At 46.0% G+C, this 21,687-nt stretch overlaps 2 protein-coding genes and 1 long non-coding RNA gene across 7 annotated transcripts in view; 2 read left to right on the top strand and 1 right to left on the bottom strand.

Annotated features, from left to right (window-relative positions):
* Nucleotides 1–14,571, bottom strand: part of LOC114784684 (early endosome antigen 1-like) — a 124,578-nt gene extending 110,007 nt beyond the window's left edge. For all 5 annotated transcript variants that reach the window (XR_003748901.1, XM_028970255.1, XM_028970251.1 and 2 more), the window contains exons 1-6: nucleotides 14,056–14,571; nucleotides 13,232–13,390; nucleotides 11,462–11,593; nucleotides 6,266–6,336; nucleotides 942–1,077; nucleotides 341–472 (exon numbers count right to left, since the gene is read on the bottom strand). Coding sequence is in view for 4 of the 5 variants with exons in the window: in XM_028970255.1 (XP_028826088.1) it covers nucleotides 341–472; nucleotides 942–1,077; nucleotides 6,266–6,336; nucleotides 11,462–11,593; nucleotides 13,232–13,390; nucleotides 14,056–14,226 (801 nt within the window). In the remaining variant the exon portion in view is untranslated. The remainder of the gene's footprint in view (nucleotides 1–340; nucleotides 473–941; nucleotides 1,078–6,265; nucleotides 6,337–11,461; nucleotides 11,594–13,231; nucleotides 13,391–14,055) is intronic.
* LOC114784686 (uncharacterized) lies at nucleotides 7,642–9,479 on the top strand. Its single transcript, XR_003748902.1, has 3 exons — nucleotides 7,642–7,717; nucleotides 8,293–8,575; nucleotides 9,385–9,479. It is a non-coding gene; the product is annotated as an uncharacterized LOC114784686 (long non-coding RNA).
* A 114-nt stretch (nucleotides 14,572–14,685) lies between the features above and the next one.
* pex2 (peroxisomal biogenesis factor 2) lies at nucleotides 14,686–19,660 on the top strand. Its single transcript, XM_028970256.1, has 2 exons — nucleotides 14,686–14,837; nucleotides 18,559–19,660. The coding sequence occupies exons 1-2, from the start codon at nucleotides 14,834–14,836 to the stop codon at nucleotides 19,458–19,460; spliced, it is 906 nt and encodes a 301-aa protein (XP_028826089.1). The 5' UTR covers nucleotides 14,686–14,833; the 3' UTR covers nucleotides 19,461–19,660.
* Nucleotides 19,661–21,687: the final 2,027 nt, after the last annotated feature.

Raw genomic sequence — 21,687 nt, 5'->3', positions numbered from 1 at the left:
CCGCGTCAGTCCGGAGATTCACTCTCCATCTGCATCCGGCCTGGAACCTCCCACACCTCATATACCTTTTTTTTCCCTGCCCAGGACAGCCAGACAGATCAAAGAGAAATATTCAAAATTCCCCACAAAGGGAGCATCAATCACCCGCCCCACTCGTGGCCATAAAGGGTGTGTGAGATCATACTCTTTGGCCATTTGTGTGATTACAAAAGGGATCCTAAGAGTAGGAGACAGGCGAGTCTGCCTGCGGATGATAGAAAGGTGAGAGGAAGACGGACAGACAGAGAAAGCGAGTGAGAGAGACAGTATCTGGAGAGGTATGTCCCAGCGAGGGCCTCACCTTGTTTTGCATGTCTACTGCGTCCCATTGCGCCACTTCAAGTTCGGCGCAGAGCCCGACGAGGGTGACGTCTCTATCGGTGCTCTGCCACACATTCCCTAGGACATCTGATGGCTGTCTCAGGTCGGATGTCTTAACAAAAGAAAAAAGAGGGTTATTTTGTACACCAGTGCTGTTTTACATGAGCGCCATAATTATTTCAGGACAAGGAGCTGGAGGGTTAAAATAAAAAAAATGCCGAGTGCGATTTTAAATGCACACGACTCGCAGTGATACACTGAAAACATGCTGTTTATACACAGGCTTCACCAAAACTATTAATTTGCGAAAGCACTGGCCACAGACAGTAAAACAGCAGTGTTTTTAATTCTGAGACACTTCATGAGGAGGTGTGGGAACCCATAAAACTCAGTTTTCATTTGAAAGGCTGTTGCCAACCTTTGGGGCCAGAAATGCCGGTAATTCATCACACGCTGAGAACATCGTTTAATACGCAACACGTGCACAGCTTATGGTGAGAGTGGTAGGAAATATCGTAAAAAAAAAAAAAAAGTAGTCCGCACCCAAAAAGTAGTCGTTTCTGTGTGAAGAGAACAAGTACCTTGTTCTTTTTCAGCGCGCTCTCGTACAAAAGCGCCTTAATTTCCTCTTCCAGATTACGCATAATCCCGCTCTTGGCCATCAGATGACTCGCCAGATCATGGGCCTGAGCCTTCATAACGTCCTCTGGCTTACAACTGCGGAGAAAGGAGGGGGGCATCAGAAGGGTATTAACTTCAAGCAGAATACCTCTGGGATCTTCAGTATGTGTTACCGGTTCAATTCGAAGACAAAACCAGGGAAAGCTCCCCTCCTCCTGCAATGCACCCCTGCCCAAAAATAAAGTAAAACTGAACTCCGTAGCTAAAAAAAAAAAAAAAAAAAAAAAAAAAAAGAGAGAGAAAGCGATAATAAAAGTAATGGCTGCTACGTTATTACATGTGTTCATTTGCATGAGTGCTGATGCACCTTTAGAAAGGTGCCTCCTCCGAAATCTCCATTCGTATTTGAGGTGTTCATAAAAACCATTACTCGGCCCTATGAAAGCGTGATGAAATTGCTCCAGACACAATCCCACTATTTAATGGCACCTCGGTGGCCTTTGTAGCAGTTGTTGCGGGGGTCTAATGAGAAAGTCTTAATGAACCTCCCTTTTCAGCTTTGTATAGTTTGGATATTTTTTTTTCCCCCTTCCTCTTCTCTCCCTTTTCTCTTTTGAACCCCTGGTGGGCTCCATAATTACCATGTAGTGAGTGGTGCATTCTTTACCGTCTTCATGCTCAGTGGTCCTCTGTCTTATTTCCTTACAAAAAAAAAAAAAAAACCTGCCTTATTATTGTGTCACACTGTCACTTTGGGGTGATGGAAAGAAGGAGGGGGCCAGTGTTAAACTTAACACCTGGAGGATGTTTGAAATGAGTTCTTGTACCCCCCAAGCAACAAAAAAAAAAAAAACAACAAAACAAAGCCAAGCACTGACCATTACCACCCCGAGACCTGATTAACACAGTGACAATGGTGCCTGCGTGTGACGCACTAACTTAAGGACAGAAGCTGAATGCAAGCGTGACCCCCCCAAAAAATGTCAAAAATTGTAAGAGCAAGAGCAATTCTTTAGTGTTCTTTTATGCTGAAGACTTTTTTTGACAGTTATTCAACTGTGCAAGTAACCATGGAAGTCAGGGCCCAGACAAGAACACAGTTTATACATAAAACATAACACACACACACACACAGACACACACACACACACACACGGCTGGATACGACCACAGCCACACACCTCATCAGCCCGGACGAGCGGCAGGACGAAGGCGGAGTGAAGGCAGCCGTTGACATTTCGGACAGGCCGTAGGCCGGGGCGACGGGGCCCGGCGCTTCAGAGAGGCGCGCAGGCCTCCCTCCAACGCCTCGGCGCGGGGCGAGAGACAAAAACTTTCGCTGACAGAATAGGCAGAGGAGCGGCGGCTTCCTGACGCGCCGCGCTCAGCTGCAAGCGACAGCTGTCAAGCGCCATACCGTCATCCCGCTAAAAAGCCGCCGTGCAGCCAGATCCCATAAATACTGCCTGTTAATGTTCCGCACCAACACTAATCTGTCTCCTCTTCTATTTGGGTATGTAAATGCTCGCTTTTTTTCCTGTTTGTTTGTCTATTTATTTATTCTAGTTTAAATTTCTTCTTGTGGTGGAGCCATGGCGTATGTAAGGATGTGGAGGGAGGGGTTAAATCTGACATGGGGAAGTGAACAGAGAAAATCGGGTACGGAGCAGCAGGGGGAAGACGGGAGATGCTGGAAAAACACCTGAGGAAGCTCAAAGCGTAAGCAGGAGGAAGAGGAAGAGGAAGAAGAAGAAAAAAAAAAACATGGCTGGGAGCGTTCTGTGATATCTCTGGGCAAACTAAACCAAGGACACGGCAGTGTGAGCTTACAAAGACTTTGCACTATCAAAAAAAAAAAAGTTTTAGTTGAAGTAGAGACTTGAAGTAAAAATAAAAGAAGAAAAAAATTACAGAAAAAAAAAAACTTTTAAAGACTGCATTTACAATTGATCATTTTCAAGAGGGGGGTGTTAGAACAACTTTCTGAGGACATAGTGACCTTTTTATTTTTATTCAAAGCTCTATTAGTGACATTTTAACTTATCTGCATTTAGCAGCAATGACAAAATATCATGCATCTTGGAGGGGGCAGAATGGAGAGACGGCTGAACAGAACAGGCTTTTAAATGGTAACTAACTGCAGTCAATTTCACTCCCATTTCCTTTATGGGACATTTTCAAAAAAGAAGAAGAAGCAAAAAAAAAAAAATGGGCGCCTTGGTCGGCTTCCAGATTGTTCCGTGCACTCTCTCTCACGCTGCGTAAAAAGACTCCTGTCTTTTCTTTGGGGCCCGGCTCCCTCTCTGCAGCTCGGCCTGACAGCCAGTCAATCCGCCGCTGCCAAGGGAGGCGTGCAAATTGCCACTCTCAGCCTCCAGCACCCAGAGGGCATCCATTTAGTCCATCAGCACAGACACGTCTGCGCCAGCGCCGCGCCCGGAGCCGCGCGGCCCTTACGTGCCATCACATCACTGGCCTCAGCCGCCGCCGCAGCCACTAATGCCTACATGATATGCTATGAGTTATTAATCATGGGAGGAACACATGCGCTTCTGCCGAGAAAACGAGTAAATATTGCCACAAATTCACATATTACATAAATAACACGTTCTGGATTTCATGCACAACTTACTCAAGTCTTTCTGGTTGTGACTTTGGGCTGAAACCCATTTTCGCAACGTGCTTTAACGTACCACGCTCTGTTACCAAGTTCTGTGAAAAATATGCCCCCCCCCCCTGCAGCCAGAGATAAAATTAGAACAATTAATAAATGTTATCACGTCATGCTGATGAATGGGGGGGACCTGTTATATTTAGCAACTAAGTGTCTTAATGATCATTCACCACTCAGAGTGCTGGAGCGCCGGGCAAAGGGAGTAAAAAAAAAAAAAGAGGCAGTCTGGCTTTTTTTGGTGGCCATGAAAGCGGTTTCGCGATTTTTCATAATGTCACTCTGGTCTATTAACGCAGCCTAACACAATTAGTTATGAATATGCAGTAATAACATGCAAATTGTCCCCTTCCAATTGGCCCGAGGCAGTAGTCTTTGCCTCTCAAAAACCCAATTCTTTCTACATCATTACTGCAGCATGGCATTATTCATCAGAGGTAAATAAATATATATCTAAATATATAAATAACACCTCTCTTCTTTTATTGCCTAGTGTAACCGCCGCCGCCTGTTAACCGCAGCATTAACCAGCACCTTGCTACCGTGGCACTTGTACTCATCCCCCTTGGGTAATGTTAGACACTACATTTGCGCCTGCCAAAACAATTAACCCTTCTGTTAATTAGGAGGAAATGTCAGGCACGCAGATGGTACAAGCTGGCACCCAGCCATCCCGCCAACTGCTGCTGAAAGTAGCTTCCCGCTGCTGACAGCTGCTCAGCCGTGTCCCAGACCAGCAGATGTCAAAACTTTCCAGCTGGGAGGGACTGGAGAGGCGTGGGGAGGGGGCGCCGGGGAGGCGGGAGGGTTGGGGTCGGGCTGTTGCGCTCGCTGACAGTGGCAGCGTTCTTCACAGCCGCTGGATTTGTTGCTTTGGATCAAGGTACATATGACAAGTAATAAAAATAATGAAAAGCACTGCCAGAAACATGCACAACAGTTTACAAGCTGACAATGTTTTTCTTGTATTTAAAGAATCTGCCAGAAACAAAACAAAATAAATAAAAAAAACTGTCCTAAATTTGATCATATTACATATTAAGAAAACATTAAACAATGTGCTAATATTTTCCCTCAGGCAAATAAATGGTTACATTTATTATTAATTTTATTAATGTTATTATTATATTTAATTATTCAGCCATTCTTTCTTATTATTTTGGGCTGTTTACATGTTTGTATTTCCTTTCAGTCAAATTTGAATTGCAAATGAAGGAGAAGAAAAAGAGTATTTAGAGCAGAACCTGCACATTTCACCACAGAGGCTGAATGCAAATCCGGGGAATGACAGGGCGGGCGAGACGGAAGTGAAATGACTGGCCGGACGGCATGTGACAGTGGCGCTCGGGGCTTCGTGTCTGCACTCCGGCCACAGTGTAGTATATTGATTTGTTTGCTTTCCTAATAAGGAAAGAGAACCAGAACCAGGAAAAGTCAATAATGGCAGTGGGGGGGGGGGGGGGGGGGGGGGGGGGGTTATCCGCCCCTAAAACGCTGCATTCCCGCTGCATTCCTCAAAGCGAGTTCTCTCACTTCCAACATGCTGTGAAGGTAAAGGTGAGGGTTCGTTGGGTACATTTTATTTAGCATATATGTTTACTGCCTATAGAGGAATAATATGCTAGCCATTACGCCACATACATCGGGTAGTTTACATAACTGTACAAGCACGACAAAAAAGTCTTTGGAGAGAGAAAAAAAAAAAGGCTGTTCAGACATCAATAAATCACAATTTCTTATTTTTGACTCATTCCAGGAGCGAATAAATATATAAATAAATTCACACGCAAACAAAGCAAATAAAAAAAGTGCGAGTGGAGAGATGAAGGGCCCCGTATTCCATCAGCCAGCGCAGTGATTCTACCCCTGAGGATCGTTTCAATTGGTCCCTTTTAATGTTGACGCTGGTGGCAGGATGCCGTCTGCATTTTCTATTTACATGATTTGATGCCACTGTTATTATTTTCCTCCTAAGTGGCATATCTGAGCACACTTCCTGGAGCCAGCTGTGAGAGAACGACTGCGGGACATGCGGCCGGCCACCATGCCGAGGGCCGCGCTGGCGCTTTCTCAGAGACAGACGCGCCCCCCCCCGCCTCCCGCGCAACACCTACATCTTTCAACGCGTTTCTTCCCCGAGGAACGTCCTTGTCCCTCAGGTGAACTGAGAGACACTGCGTCCCCTCATCTCAGGCGGCAGCGGAGGCTACAAGACGTGCTGCTGGCGGCAAACACAAGTTTCAAGAAAACTTTTCTTGACGTGGTGTCAAACACAAACTGGATGATGAGTGGATGATGAAAAAATTATCTCTGATGAGCATTTAACCTGTTAGCAGGTGATCGGAGACTAAAATGATCCTTTTAAAATGTTCCACAAGGGAAATGCTTTATATTTTTTATTTATTTTTTTATTTTTTTAACCGTCTGAATCCATTTGCCCCCCTCGCCCATTTGCAGCCACATTACTGTAGTTAAGTGATTATGGTGGCTGTTAAGGTACAAAACGAGTTGTACACAGAACTGCAAAATATGGACACATAAAGGCACTTTAAATGCACTCAAGTGAACCAGTGTACACCAAATAAAAAGGAAGAAAGAGGAAGAAGAACTTACAGATGTTCACTGGGTCTTAAAGGCTCCTTGACTTTCTCCAGAGAAACTGTCCGCAAGTTCACCCCAGCAACCTATTGCAACACAAAGAGCTTAATTTTTACACAATAATAAAAGAAAAAAGTTCTTTGTAAGAGAAAAGTTCATTGTCGCAGCGGAACACGTTCTCCATCACCAGACTTAAATTACTCTCCTAGAAATAGCCAAAGACAGGGATGAAAGGTAAATTATGAAATATAATCAGGATAATAGCATTTGGTTATGCATCGCTGCTGGAATTCAATCAAACTTTGACGCAAACCACTTACATGGAAAAGACCCTAAATTATATATTTCCCCCAAAAAACAGAAATGTGAAAAAAATATATAATAAATTACAAAAAAATGTAACTAAAAATAAATGCCCTGAACCTGCTTACTTCATTTGACTCCGGCACAAGCCCTGGTGCCTTTGATTTGTGGGCGACGCCCGGTTCAACCGCTGATTTAATTTGACCGCTGGCCTTAGGTGCCCCGTCCCGGTTTTTGAAAAGCGTGCCACAAATAAAACACAAAGGGGTAAGTGTGGGGGGGTTGGGGGAGACCCTGTAAAACCATGAGGCCATTAAAGGGCAGGCTGTCTGCTCCAATTTTATTATATGCATTTTATAAATGCCCCCCCCCCCCCTCCCCAACAGAAGCTGCCATTGTGCCGCTGTCTTTGGAGAGCCACGCTCCTCGCGCTTCCAGCGTTGGTGAGATATGGCAAAGTGTGCATTTCAAGGGTACGTTGACAGGGGTCACTCGCGGAAAAGGAAATCAATGTGGATGTTAATTACTCGCAGGTCGAGTCGTGGCGCCTTTTTCCCCGCTGACCCGTTTCAGGGGTTCTTTCAGCAGCGAGGGGTTCTTTCACCGCCCACGTTCAGGCCATCAGGCAAGGTTTTTTTTTTTTTTTTTTTTTTTTTATCAATCGCCTGCCGGACACCGTAAACAACTCTTTCCCATCAAACGCATTAGGGGAGCGAGGAGGACATGTACTGTTGGGGGGGGGGGGTTTCCATTAAAGGAAGAGTAATATTTTATGCATGATCCTGAGATAAGGGGTCCCATTGCTATTATTTTTCTCAAACGCTTGACTGGTTTTAGGTCAGTTCAGAATTTCGACGAGAAGATGCTCCTGCAAACAAGGCAAATGCCAACAGATCCCACTCCATTATTACCATAACATAAAATAAAACACATCCCAAAAGGCTCAAGACTTCTGTCTAAAAAAAAAACGGAAAAACGTCCAGCTGTTTACCATGTATCCCGACCTGGAACGTAACGTATCCCCCCCTCGTCCAGAAACCGGAGCAAGGTACAGTTATTTATTGAGCAGACATCTTGTTCCAGGGGAGAGTAACGCCATAACAGCTCCTGCTCAGAAGTCAGTCAAATCAATAGTAACAGTAGACGGGGATGGAAAGCAAAGAGGTGATTTTCTGCTGTTTGTATATTTCGGGAGATGCTTTAGAAAGTCTAAGTGTGTGTGTGTGTGTGTGTGTGTGTGTCTGGGAGGCTAATTAAGCGAAGAGACTGAGCCGCAGGAAGCCTGCTCACAGAGCGTGCCCAGCTGATATTGTTGTGGAGGGCAGCTAGCCGGGGCTGCTACACCGGCATGCGTTGAAGGGAATTAAACTGTGAGGGGGGGGGGGCAATAAAAGGCAGAATCGGAACGGCGCGGCGGTGCACTTGCTTAAAAGACTAAACGGAAGGTTGATCAGCGGGGCTGGTGAGCCGCCCATTATGTGCTGCGGCTGCGGCAGAAAATCTAGCCGGGGCCACCATGGAGAAACAATAACCGAAATTAAATTCCATACAACGCGGCCCTTTGTAGCCCAAGGTAAATTGCCTCATATTCCGAGGGCCTCTCCAAACTGATGTATCGATGCTATTGTTCAATAATGTTCTTCTGAATTACATTTAACAGCGTAATTTGATTAAAAACGCACTCATCACGGCCGTTCGGCTGCTTCTCTTTCTCGGCTTTAATCCTCTTAAATTTCCAGGCCATTGAGGAGGATGGACCTCGCATCTCCAAGACGGGAGGACGCTGCAGCAGATCTACCCTGTCACCTCGGCATCCTTGCAGGATGCAGCTCTTTAAGTTGAACCCCACAATTTACACACTTGAGGCAATTCAAGCCTCGTTCAGCAGCGAACCCGTCCCTGTCTTCAGTTCCAGTAAATCCAGAGGAGGAGCAACCACATCTGCTGGCGGTGCAAAACATGCACTCACTCACTGACGCTGTCGCCCACCAGAGGGAACATGCCCTCTAATGTTTTCCTGAGGTGTGTATAATGTCAGATGTTGGGGGTCAGTGGGCAGCGTCTACATGTCGGGCTAATCCATTGAAAATGCAATTTCCTAAGCACATGTGCATGTTTCACTTACTCGCCTTTAGGGCATGTCAAAAGGAAGAAATATATATATATATATGTATTCCAGAGGACACATATATAAATATATATGCGTGTGCATGAATGTGGTCATTTAGATAAATCAGAAATGAGCTGAATGAATTATAAGAATAGAAAACATTAGCTGATTAGGAAAGTATGGGAACTGCAGGTCCTAGCAGGTCTGAGTGTCCTGAATAAGGTCCCGTTAGTGATCAGTCAATGCCGCTCTCAGCGTTTATGAAAAGCAATTTATGGTAATGAGCTTTTTGAAGGTTATGACCACAGTAAACTAATTTGTTAGAGGAACGGCAAAAGCTGGCACAAACACTACTCCATCATTAAGGCTTGTGGAATTAAAAAAAAAACTATTAAAGTAATGGTCAGCCGGCCCACAGAAAAAAAAAAAAGTAGGGTTGTACTGATATATAACAGGGTAAAACATGGATGTTGCATCACCCAAATGAGTTTTTGGAACAAATCTGAACATTAACATGCCAAAAATACGGTGCGAGTGGGAAAGGTAGTCGGGCTGAGAGCGGTGCTGCTCACGGGAGGAGGAGGAGGCAGGAAAAAGGGGGCGATCGCTGAAAATGGAGCGTCAAGGTTGCAACAGTGACATCTCAGATTAATGCAAGAATTTAGGTCAGCAGCAGCATTCCAATAACACTGGCTTTTCCCCTGCCTTCTTGTGTCAAAAGGAGTCTGGATTCTGCAGGAAATCCTACTTTCTCACTCTCAGAGATGAAGCCCGCGTTTAAAAAAAAAAAAAAAAAGATGACCCCAGAAGCAGGTGAGAGAGAATTCAGGCCATACTGACAAATGTAAAGTTGATGTGCCGTTCTGGTTCACATGAATATGTAGAATATGGTCCAGTGTTGAGAAATTATATGACTGATGTGATGTGCATTCAGCTGGATGAAATGGAATCAACGGGAATTCAGACATTTCCACTTATTTCCCAAAACAGTGAACATAACGGCTCATCCGCAAAATGACGAAGTATTACTGTTTTTCAGAAAAGCCGGAACACTGACTCTAATATATGGCAGGACAGGCAACCGCATGCATTCGTTGTGGGATTGTTTCAACAAGCTGAAAGGAAACATGAATGAATACATCTTTCAGTCCGGACTATTCATTTTTCACCACTGAGATGATGGTTTTGGCAGGGCGGTGTACGTGCCTCTTGCTTCTCCGACTCCGTGCAACAAAGGAAATGTTTATGTAGAAAACCATTTCGTTAAGGCCTTGATCATGATTTGCTGATCATTTTGACCGTATTTGTGCATGCACTGATCACAGAGCAAATCCACGCTGTGGTCAGCAATGAAGGGCGCAGAATTCCCTCTTTTCACCGACAAAATAATCCAGCAAGTTCACACGCGTTAGAGAGCATGCATTTTGCTCCTCATCTGAAGCAGAACGGCACAGTAAGTGAACTCGAGTTTAAATACAGGAAATCGGGGCACTCAGAGCGGCTGGAGAAGCGCCCGCAGCCGGCCAGCGTGCCCGGAGACACCGCTCCGCGCCACCCAGCAGCGTTCCGACCTGATATATTAGCATAGGTTTACAAGGGCACAGAACTACATATGTACGTTTGCCCTCACCGCTGACCTTACAATGCACTTAGTATCTCGTGTTTGAGTAATGCAGCCTCTCCGCTTCCACGAGCAATTTATTCGAAATAACGACAGTCAACCGCTCATAAATCACCATTAGATTCCTTTTTCACTGAGCTGGTGACTTTTACTAAACACAGATAGAGACCGCAGGCTGAGGCCTAACCTTGTATTGGCATCTCTATAGATTTTAATTCGTTTAATTAGTTAATTATTTCGAAAATCAAACAGAGCATTCATTACGGGCTCCCGCTCCGCTGGCAAAGGATTACGGAACTAATATGGTAATGAAGCAGATCAATTATCACTCAAAGGGAAGTCATTAACAACAGAATTAGCATAGCCTACGAGCGTGACCTTCGACCCCCCCCGCCCACAGTCATTAGTCCTGCGGCTCCTGGCCTGCCTGCCACGCCTAGCGAGCGGCGGCTCTTTTTCTCACTCTGAATCGCGGCGAGGACAAGCCGGCTGGCGGGGTGGCACTGCGTGGGCGCGGTCGATGGCCGCTGGGAACGCCGCGCGGTGCCCTGGCCTGGCCACCTCGCTGGGGCCCCGCGGAGAGCTGTCACCACCGGTGCTGACCCAGCAGCCTGCTGGACACGGCCCCGCCGCCCAAGAATAATAAATAACAGCCCAGATAATTCATATTCACTTATTGGCTGAAGCCAGCGGTTTTGGCAGGAGCTCAGCACCCTGCGCGCCTCGCCACAGCGCCGCGCGAGAGCTGATGTTGACACAGTGGTGTCATGTCTCCCAGGGCGACAGGGGCGAGGGGCCGAAGGGGGGAGGGCCGCTATGCAGATCAAAGTTTTACAGGAGAGGACTTGATTAGAAAGGGGTGCTTTGTTGTTGTTGTTTTTTTGTGGTGGGAGAGAAGAGGGTCTTGTCCACCATGCAGGAAGGCCCCTCTGGACCTGCGAGGTCAAGTGGAGACCACTGACGCGTAGCACCGTGGCTGGGTGGGAAAGGAGCGGATCAAAGTCACGCCGGCCGATCGTCCACACCCAAAGGCCACGAGTCAAGGTGAGACTGGAATTAAAATCCCACGCTCAAGGGCGGAAAATGAGTTTTGAAAAATGAATGAGGGACTTCTGTGACTCGGAGGCGGAGGTGGGGGAGAGAGAGAGGCAAGGCGGGAGAGAGACTAATGACTTACATCTAGACCGAATGTATGCCGTCCTGTCTTGATGATTTGGGTGAGGGTGGCTGCATCGGCCTTCAGCCCCTGAATCTCGGCCTGCAGACGGGCTGCGCTCTCCTCGAGGCATCTCCTCTGATGATCCAAATCCTGCCGAAATCACACACGGAATTACACCCAACATCAGTGGAAATCCTGCACCCTTAAATGAGGAATTTAATGCAATCCGTGATATTGGGTGCTACCTATTCCAGGTTAGCCCTGAGAAAAAAAGTGTAGTTTGATGTTTAAAAGTTAAAACTAACTTTAAGGCAATGGTGCCAAATCGAGGACAATAATGTGGCCATTATAAAAGGCATTAAAAAAGAAAATATGATGTATTTTCTGCTTGAACGCTTCCCCAAATGGCACGCTTGTGACCCACGAGTAAACTCATAGCAATAACTGACAAATCGTTTCCAAGTCAATCCCTTTAAAACAATTTCCAAAGCTACGCGGGGCTGCAAAATAAAGATTCATTGCAGCCATTCAATCAGAGCATTAAGAATCTCATATTACCAAGTCCCACACATTCTTTACATTTTCCGAGGCATGTAAGGAGCTTTTAATGTTTTGAATCAATTTAATATCCAATTATGTACATTATGCCAATGGTTACTACAGTCAGGGGACAACAGCGTAATATGCTTCTGGGACAGTGGGAGTGCTGTTCTTACTCCAATCTAATTCTGCTGATTACAGGAACCGAGGAGGAATACAAACAGACTCCATCCACAGTGCATACACAAATATAGAGTGGAGCGGCTAATAAAGCTCCGGGTTAATAGGATAATGCATTGGCTTTACTTTCTGCGCAGATAGCTTGGGTTTCAAGTTATGGTGTCTAAACATAGAAACACTCATATTCTCTGGAAAATATTCACAAGAACACCAATCAATCCATAAATGAAGTAAGGGACACGGGGAATGGCAGAAATTGTAACTTTTCAGAATTATTTCTTATGGTACAGACTATTTTGAGAAGGAAAGTGGTTATTTCAAACTAGGTGTAGAACTGTAGAAACATCAATAACAACACAACAAAGTTAATAGTTTATCATTGTAATTTATACATTCTTAATATTTCTGGCATTTACATATCGAAAGCAAATTTCGAAACGTTTTACGGGATCATTTGCACTTTTCACCTTCATGTGTGTCAAGCAAGCAACACGTCTGCCAAGCTCTTGTCTAACACATTCATTATATTACTGTGACCCTTGAAAAAAAGTAAACACTTTTGGAGAGTATAAAATTGCCCCGAGACACTAGAGAAATGCCGAACCGAATTTGAAGTAGAAAGGGAATTTTGATTTTCTTGTTTGTCAATGCCAGCCTTGTTGATAACGGATAAATTGTACCACTGGCAAAATATTTATCACTCTATAAACATCTGAAAGTCCAAAGTGGTAAGCAAAGAGAAAATTGAACCGCATATCGGATGATAATATCAGATATGCAAACTAGAAGCCATTTGGCACCACACTGAAAGAAGTAAACCATAGTTGTTGTTTGTTTAATGTGTTTTTACTCATTACAGTAGTTAAAAAATATTAGGTTGCTCTTAATAAGCTGTCTAATTTATGCTTATGATTTTTTTGTATACTCTAATGCTACTGACAGCAAGTTTGTTTGGTTCATTGCCATTATGGCAATGCTAAGATACAGGTTACAGGTGTGACAGGTTAATTACATTTTTTACTTTTTTTTTCAGTGCACAGACAGATGCTGCATCCAGGAGAGACTCACACTGACGGTTTTGTCGGAGGCCTGGAGCTTCCTTTCCAAGAAGGAAACCTTGTCATTTGCCTCTCTTCTGAGATCCTCCACGGCCTGAACCAGCACTTGGTTTTGGTCGCACAGGTCATTCACATAGGACTGCAGAATCTTGACTTTCACTTTATGGACCTAGGTGAGAAGTAAACACTATTAAACTGGCAGCCTAAATTCCATCCGCCCAAAAAGACTCCTTTGTTTTGCCGTGCTTGTGAATATGGGTATGATTTATAAATAAGTCCAGAATATTCTCAACGTCCAGGCCACTGTGCTTGATACAGGCCTCCTTGGTACCGACTGCTTCGTGGTTTAGAGAGTGGCGAACAGAAGAAATCATATTACAGAGTGGATTCTGGGTCTGAAGGGGACACATTCAAACCCTCATGGGTCCTGCTGGATAACCTTGTTAAGCTCGCAACCAGACCAGCTAACCAAGACCCTCTTTCGCCGAAACCTCGTTATGCTTCGCTTGATGCGCAGCTCCTGAATTTCGCCTCAAATGCTCTCACACGACAGCTGGAATTATTAGTGGCTTTTTTAATCCATATGCCCGAGTGATGCTCTACGAACATCCTGCTTCCAGATGGAAGACTAATGCAATTTTCGTGCACAATATTTACACAAATGGCCCCACACTGTATTACTGTATAATACACCCTTTACTACGGTGTTGTACCATCTTCCCCTTGAAATTCACATCATTTCTAACATTCTGCAAAGTTATATAAGTATAGTACTACATGATAATAAATAATACTAATAATTATAACTGTTTGATTTGGACACACGGCACGTACCTGCAGCTCCTCTTCCTGCGAGGCAGCATGGGAGCCAAGTTCAAGGCCCCGCAGCCGTTCATTGTACAAACCTTTGAATTCTTCCAAAAGCGCTTTAATACTCTTCTTTACAGGACACTGCAGACTTTCTGTGCCGGCTCGACTGGCAGACACCCAGTGGGTCGGATTCATTTTCAGAAAGCAAGAAAAGTCCAACCGAACCGGGAGAGCTGGGATGCACGTTACGGGTTAAATAGAATAAGTCATTAAACCGTTCATATAAGAAAATAAGTCACAGTCTTTGGTGACAACGTTTGAAACAGACACATTTGTCTGAAAACACTTCAATCTGGCCCCTGTCAGGTGCTGTGGCTGGACAAGCGTTTTATTTGTTGTAGATACGACAGAAACACGTATCCAGTCAATAAAGTAAAAGAAGGTCTTTAACCACTGCGGCCCGCCCACGTGGGCTGTGATTGGATGGAAATCCGCTGCGCCTCCGCTGATTGGAGGAGTCCCGCGGACGCGCTGCAGGGTTCGGCTGCGACTTGGTAAACACTCCCGAGGCTCCGCCCCTCCCCACGTCCTCCCGTGCGCTGCTGCGGAGAGTTTCATCTTTGCCTCGCTGTGGCGGGTGATCAGCACCGGGACGCGCGATAGGTTGCGCGTGATTTGCGACCACGAAACGACGCCCTGTTTGATTGGCGCGCTGCTCTTAGAGGCGTGGCGAGTGGCGGGGAAACCCGGAAGTGCATGGCGCCTTTGAGCAATGTGACGATTTCCCTCGTCAAGCGATGAAATGGGTAAATATGTGCGCTTTCCTTGTCGCGCTTCCCGAATCTGCAGTTTACCAGTTGCAAGCGTCCGCGTCGCGAATCGCACAATTATTTACACCTGCGTGTTGCACGCAGTCGTTGCAACGTCTCGCATGGAAATTAGCACTGCGTTCATAATTCATATACTGCCATTCGGGTTGCTGTCAGTTTCTTGAGTTGGACATAAAACAGCCACATATTGCGCCGACGTCATCGATCCCTTCATTTTATCAAGCTCCGCAGCAGCAGCATCGGCGACTTTATTCTGCAGCAGAGAAACATTTCACTCGTCTTAAAATATTTAACGCCGGCACCGGCTTTAAGCCGAGGCCAGGGAGGCCAGGGCCACTGATTTCTCCAGCAGAACTTTATCATCTTATCATTCCAAAAGTGACGGGCTGAATTTACCAAGCCACGAATGAACACTAAATATAGTTACAAGCTTCAAACTGAAGTCATAAAATGTTTTAATTAAATTCAAATATCATCAGTGAGACCGGTGTTAATATTTTTACGCTGTAATAGTTTTTTTGTCGTTTATTGTCAAGAACACCTGAAGATGTACAGTGAGATGGCTTCCTTTTTTTATTATGAAATGAATGTGGTTGCATGCAGTGATGCGCCAGTGCACATATTGCTCCATTAAAAAAAAAAAAAAACATTTATTAATAACCCTCTTTAGTCATTCAGATAGCCCCTTCAGCCTGTTAATGATTCATGAGTTTTTAAGTTGTTTTCCAGCGGACCGCTGTACCCACGACTCGCACGAGCTTTGCATCTTCCACCTTTCATACTCACAAAATCAATTAATTCTTTTCAATAATGTATATCCTGAACAAACCAGATTAAGCGGAGTACGTATCTCAGCCAGTCACAGTGCATGTGTCAGCCGGGCTTTATTTTGTCCCCGATCAGGCATTAATTCAGGCCGTGCTCGAGCTTTCTGAATTCTTCGCTGATTAGGGAAATAGGGTTGCCCTGATAAAGCATTAGTGTGCGACAACCTGGACCCCTGAGTGCATTTACACACATAAATTTTTTATGATGCAGACTCGGTACAGGAGCCCCCTTTCAGGGTGACATCTTTTCTAAAGTCCTAAAAATGTATATCCGCTTAGTAACACATTAACTTTCATCAAGTGTCTATATTTTAGCACTGTGTGATGTGACCTATCACATCAGCCGATATGCAGCAATCCTCCACCTGCAGGGCCCCAAAGGTTGGATGGCTTCCAGCATGGGCTAAGTCCAAGGTCAAGAAGGCACACTATCTCAAAATTCTCCAGATTCCAAATGGTCCTTTGCCGCAGGAATTCCCTGTCCCGTCTCATTGTGAAAGTGAAGTGATTGTCATTGTGATACACAGCACAGCCCACGGTGCACACAGTGAAATTTGTCCTCTGCATTTAACCCATCAGCCTGATTGAGCAGTGGGCAGCCATGACAGGCGCCTGGGGAGCAGTGTGTGGGGACGGTGCCTTTCTCAGTGGCACCTTGGCAGCTCGGGACCCACACCCAATGATGTGATTGTGTTGCCAGACCCAAGGTTGCGCTGTTACACCTTATCAGATGGAGGATTGCAGGCCTTAGCCTCCACGAGCGCTGCCTCAGGAGAGGATGGCGGTTTATGCGCTGCGCTCTTGTCAGTCATTTGTCACTTAATGGCAGTTGTCGAGGCCTTGACTCACCTGGTACAACGGCACACATCCTCCTCGTCCATTTTACGGCACGTTGTGGATGCCGTGGATCCATTCAGTATTTTGGAGGCAATTCATCTGTAACAGGCGCGGGTGGATAAATAAAGGAGACCCAATCTAAATTTGTCTGTATGCACCAAATAGGTTCTCCTGACTTTAGTTTTGCAAAAACTGGTCTTAGACCCCTGATATGTGGCACTGATTCAAAGCCATGACTGATAGAGCACATTAAAATGCAGTATTGATGGTACAAAATAGGGAAATCAATTCTGAAATAGCTGTTTTAAAAGCGCTTAATGGGTATTTCATGGCTCATCCTTAAACAGATTTCCTTTTACCTTTTTGGGGGGTCTTTGAGAATTACTTGTCTCATGGACAGTGGGTCTGTTTATTAATAAAAAAAAAAGCAAAAAACGGCTGACATGCAGGGAGCAGTGCTGTGTTAATAGGTGTAAACACCGCGATTGACCCTAAATTTTGATGATTACACAAGAACCATGGATTTTCAGTTCTCCAGTTAAAGCCTTGTAAATTTCCATTCTTAATTTTTATAGGCAGCTCACATCGACAGAAGTGCCTAGTTGTTATATATTTGGCAAGTACCACAAGTCTGAAGGAACACGTCAATAGTAATCCTGGTATTGATAGCAGCCCTGTAGGAGATGTTACTTGCCTCAGCTAACATCTATGTGATCCTCTAAATCATAATTACATTAATATTGACAGTCCCTTGACAATAGTCGCATTACTATTGATAGGCTGCTGTCAATAGTACGTTCTGAAATAAAACATATTCATTCATAACTTATACGCTGCTCAATAACAGCTTTGAAAAGAATGTCAAGCCGCTGTGTCCCAGGAGGGGACTGAAACCTGGCGGAGTGGCACCGTGTACCGAGCTCAGGACCCGTCTATGCATATTACTGGATTCATGCACATTTACGGCAATACGGTATGCTGTTCGCGTGTGTTTCAGGCACCAGGACAGTGAAAACAAAACCGCTGTTTATCTAAAAGCCGCAAGCAATTTTGTTAATGACTCATAAAACCACGGCCGTGTCAAACATTGATCAATAATAGATTTTTTTTTTTTTTTTAACCGTTTATTTCAGAACTGTTCTAGTTTCATTCATGAATGGCATCGTATGTGTGGAGAAAGAGAAAGAGTTTGGGGAGACCAACACCCGATTTCTCAAATCACGCGGAATTATTGCAACAATTAAACAACTTCATGATACCGGGAGGTAGTGGCCTAGTGGGTAACACACTCGCCTATGAACGGGAAGACCCGGGTTCAAATCCCACTTACTACCATTGTGTCCCTGAGCATGTGTCCCTGTAACTACTGATTGTAAGTCGCTCTGGATAAGTACGTCTATTTTTAACTTATGCAGGCCATATTTATTAAAAGTTAACTATTTTGTTTTTATGGTGATTACAACGGCTTATAGCTCATGAAAATCATTCATTTTCATTTATTAGAAATATCAGCTTTGATCAGATCATTCGGAAAGATGTCCAAATGTTCTTTTTGTGAGCCTTCGCTGGAACCGTGTTTTTCCCGAATTTAAAGAAACATTTCGGAAAGATTTCTCAGATGTGTTGAGATTTTAGGGTGGCAAGAGAAAGTTTTAATAGGATACGCAAAAGGCAAAGGAAACGGTGACCGTCGGCGGTGGCCCTCGAATTTTAACCGTCGCGTCTCAGGAGATAAACCGGCCGTGATAGAAATGTATTTCCGTGACGCGCTTCTTAGATCCCGCATGAAAGCCGTCAGAGTAAAGTAGTTCCACATGGCAGATGTTTACCGCGTCGCCGGGGCCGCGCTGTTCGGGTAATCTCCTGTGATGTGATTTTGTCCGCGCGCCGCATCTCTGGAGGGGCCGGTATGAGGCCCGCCGTGGCCCTGCGCCGCGCGGCTAAAAAGGGAATTTATTACGGGCTTTACATGTGAAAAGTGATTTCGGCTTAAATGCAAAAGCGCGTGACACATTTCCCCCCTCTGCCTGCAGCCGGAGCCGGAGGTGACGAGGCTCTCGCCGAGGAGGGTTCAGGCGCTTCGGCGCCGGTTCTGAGGATCAGCCAGCTGGATGCTTTTGAACTGGATGCTGCTTTGGAGCAGCTTGTTTGGTCACAGTTCAGCCAGTGTTTCCAGCACTTCAAGCCGGGACTTTTAACCCCCGTCGAGCCCGAGCTCAAAGCCCTCCTCCAGCTGCTCCTGTGGAGGTTCACCGTCTACTCCCACGGCGCCACGGCGGGGCAGTCCCTCCTCAACATCAGATACAGGAACGCCCAGCTCGGCGCGCGCCGCTTCCGGCCCATGAGCCGCGGGCAGAAGCTGCGGTTGGCGCTGTGCACCGTGGGTGAGGGGTGGCTGAGGGAGCGCGCTCACTCTCTGTTCCTCGGCCTCCCCGCCGAGTCCCGCCTTCTCCACAAAGCGCGCCGAGCTCTGGCCGGCCTCGCCGGCCTGGCCAAGCTGGCCGGCCTGGTCAACTTCCTGCTCTTCCTCCAGAGGGGCGCCTTCCCCTCGCTGACCGAGAGGCTGCTGGGAGTGCGGGCGGAGTTCCGGCGGCCGCGGGCCGCCCGCGACGTCTCCTTCCACCACGTCAACCGCGAGCTGCTGTGGCACGGCTTCGCCGAGTTCCTCATCTTCCTCCTGCCGCTGGCCAAGGCGTGGAAACTGAGGGCCAGGGCCGGCGGCCCCGACGGGCCCCGCGGCACCGAGTGCGGCCTGTGCGGCGAGTGGCCCACCATGCCCCACGCCGCGCCCTGCGGCCACGTCTTCTGCTACTACTGCGCCAAGAGCCACGCCATCGCCGACATCTACCTCACCTGCCCCAAGTGTGGCGTGGAGGCCCCCAGCGTGGAGCCCCTGCAGCTTCAGGTCAACCTGGCCGAGACGCTCCAGGGTTGACCGATGCAAAACAAGCAATTACCGGGACGGCCTGGTTGCTGCTTTATGAAATGAGAGTCGGCTAGTTGTTCCCATGAAATATGCAAGGATGTTGCACAGCCCGAATACTGAATAGTGGCATCGCCGTCTTTAATGATGCTAAATTTCTCATCAACATGTTCTGTCCCTAACGTATGTTTTCATTAAAAATTGATGGCAAATATGTCCGTAATGTCCACTTTTCTGCATTCTTGGAGAGGGCGAAATGAATAAACATTAGTTGAGGGTGGACCGCTCGCACGCTCAAATCCCCATCATCCCTCCCGAACTGCAAAATTTGCACAAGATCAAGGAGAGGCCATGATCATCAGTGGGACGAGGGGAGGGGGGTGTTGAGGGCTGTTAAGATTGACAGACAGCCCAGAATAATCTCTTTGGGCCTTCTTAAGACGCCAGTAAACTGTAACATACCCTAGAAGGACCATGCAACTGTCAGGCATATTATGGACTAATCCTAATAATGGCTGCGAAGATGGTTATTTATTCTGGCGTTAACCTTCTCCAATGAGCCGCGCCTGGGGCAGAATGCACCCGAGTGAGCCGAGGCCTACTGGATGGGCCCACCTCCTTCCCATCACGCGCTCTTAATTGCTGATCGCGGAGGCAATCAATCTCAACTCCAGGCGCATTGGGCCTCTTGGTTTGTGTGTGTGTGTGTGTGTGTGTGTTGGGTGGGGGGGGGGGTCACCTCTTTTTGTAATTGCTGTCGAAATTTGTTTGACAAAGAGAATCTCGCCCTGGCAACGCGGCCGCCCGAGTCTTCTCTCTTGCGCGCGGCCTGATGTAACGCGAGTGGTCATGTGTGAAGACCACCTAACAGCTTTCGCGCCCCATTTAGCATTTCCGCCATTCCGGAACGGTCTAAGCGCCGTCTTTCACCTTTCATATTTCAAAGATGGGATTTTATCCTTGCTCTTCCTGCCATTTTTCGTGTCGCCCCTTCCCCCCGCCCCAATCTGTGTTGTCAGTCGCCTCCCATAAAGCCATTGTCTGAAGCATTCTCTTTTTGCATTGGCAAAATTGTGTATTTGGGTTTATTTGTGAGAAAAATTACAAATACAAGACTTTCTTTAGGCCTATTCATGATAACAGATTATTTATAAAAGAAAAACGATTCAGGAATTTCCAGTCTGGTTTATTATATGGGTTATGCTTATATGCGATTTAGGCAGATATTTATCAAATGAAAGGATTAGATACAAGATAATCCATCGTAAGGAGCAAATATAGAATACTTTTTAAACAGTAGTGTGTGCATTCATGGTTTTATTTTTATTGCATTTGTGGCTGGGAATGTCACAATTTCAGCTCTTTATGCACTATTTATCCTGGTTCAGTTTACTCAATTAAATGATTTTTGAAAAACAATGATGGAAGATAAAGTGCCCTGGTATTTATGTATGCATGTTAGGTCAGGAGCAATTTCCTCAAGGCTCATTCCCATTCACACTGAACACTTTTTGCAGTAAAACGTTTCAGGTTTTTTCTCCTCGCCCTACCGCCGTATCTCTCCTGAATCTCATTTGTTCGTTACTGCGCCGGGTCCCTTCAGCTATGTAATCTGCAAATTCTGACACCATTTAGTTTTGCAAATTGCCCCCATTTTCTATGAAGCCATGGAAAGAATGGCATTACGGCATACGTTCTTGACTAGATTCGCTCTTTTAGGAGTGATTGGACTCGTTATGCCCCACATTCGTTGTCCTTTGATGTTGGCCCTCTGATTTGTCTGATTAGTAATTTGAAAAGTAAAGAGCTCTACTTTAGTCTTGGTAATGCCGCTACTTACCTTTTGTGTCTGTTCAGCATGTGTGGGCGAAATGTAATTGTGGCCCGGGGCACGCTCAACAACACGCCGACTCGCTCGCTAACTTCGGCGGATCGGTACAGTGCAGCAATATTCATGGCTTGGATCTGACATTATGTCATTATTAAAACTCACATTATCTGGCTTCTTGAGTTGGTGTGTGTGTGTGTGTGTGTGTGTGCGCGTGCATCCCTCAGGTGCGTGCGTTGAATAGTTAAGAGCCCTCACCCAGGCAGATTTAATACACGTATGCCTCCAGACAAATTTCTTTATTGATGCGCAGACCTGCCCATCTGTGTACGCGCGCACTCTCTACAAGACGGGTGAATTTTTCACCACCTCGTGTGCATAAATACCACTTGCACTCGCTTGCATCAACAC

Source organism: Denticeps clupeoides, chromosome 2, assembly GCF_900700375.1.
Source record: "Denticeps clupeoides chromosome 2, fDenClu1.1, whole genome shotgun sequence".
NCBI classification, from domain to species: domain Eukaryota; kingdom Metazoa; phylum Chordata; class Actinopteri; order Clupeiformes; family Denticipitidae; genus Denticeps; species Denticeps clupeoides.
Note: the sequence above shows the minus strand (reverse complement) of the source record. Positions and strands in the feature narration are given on the sequence as shown.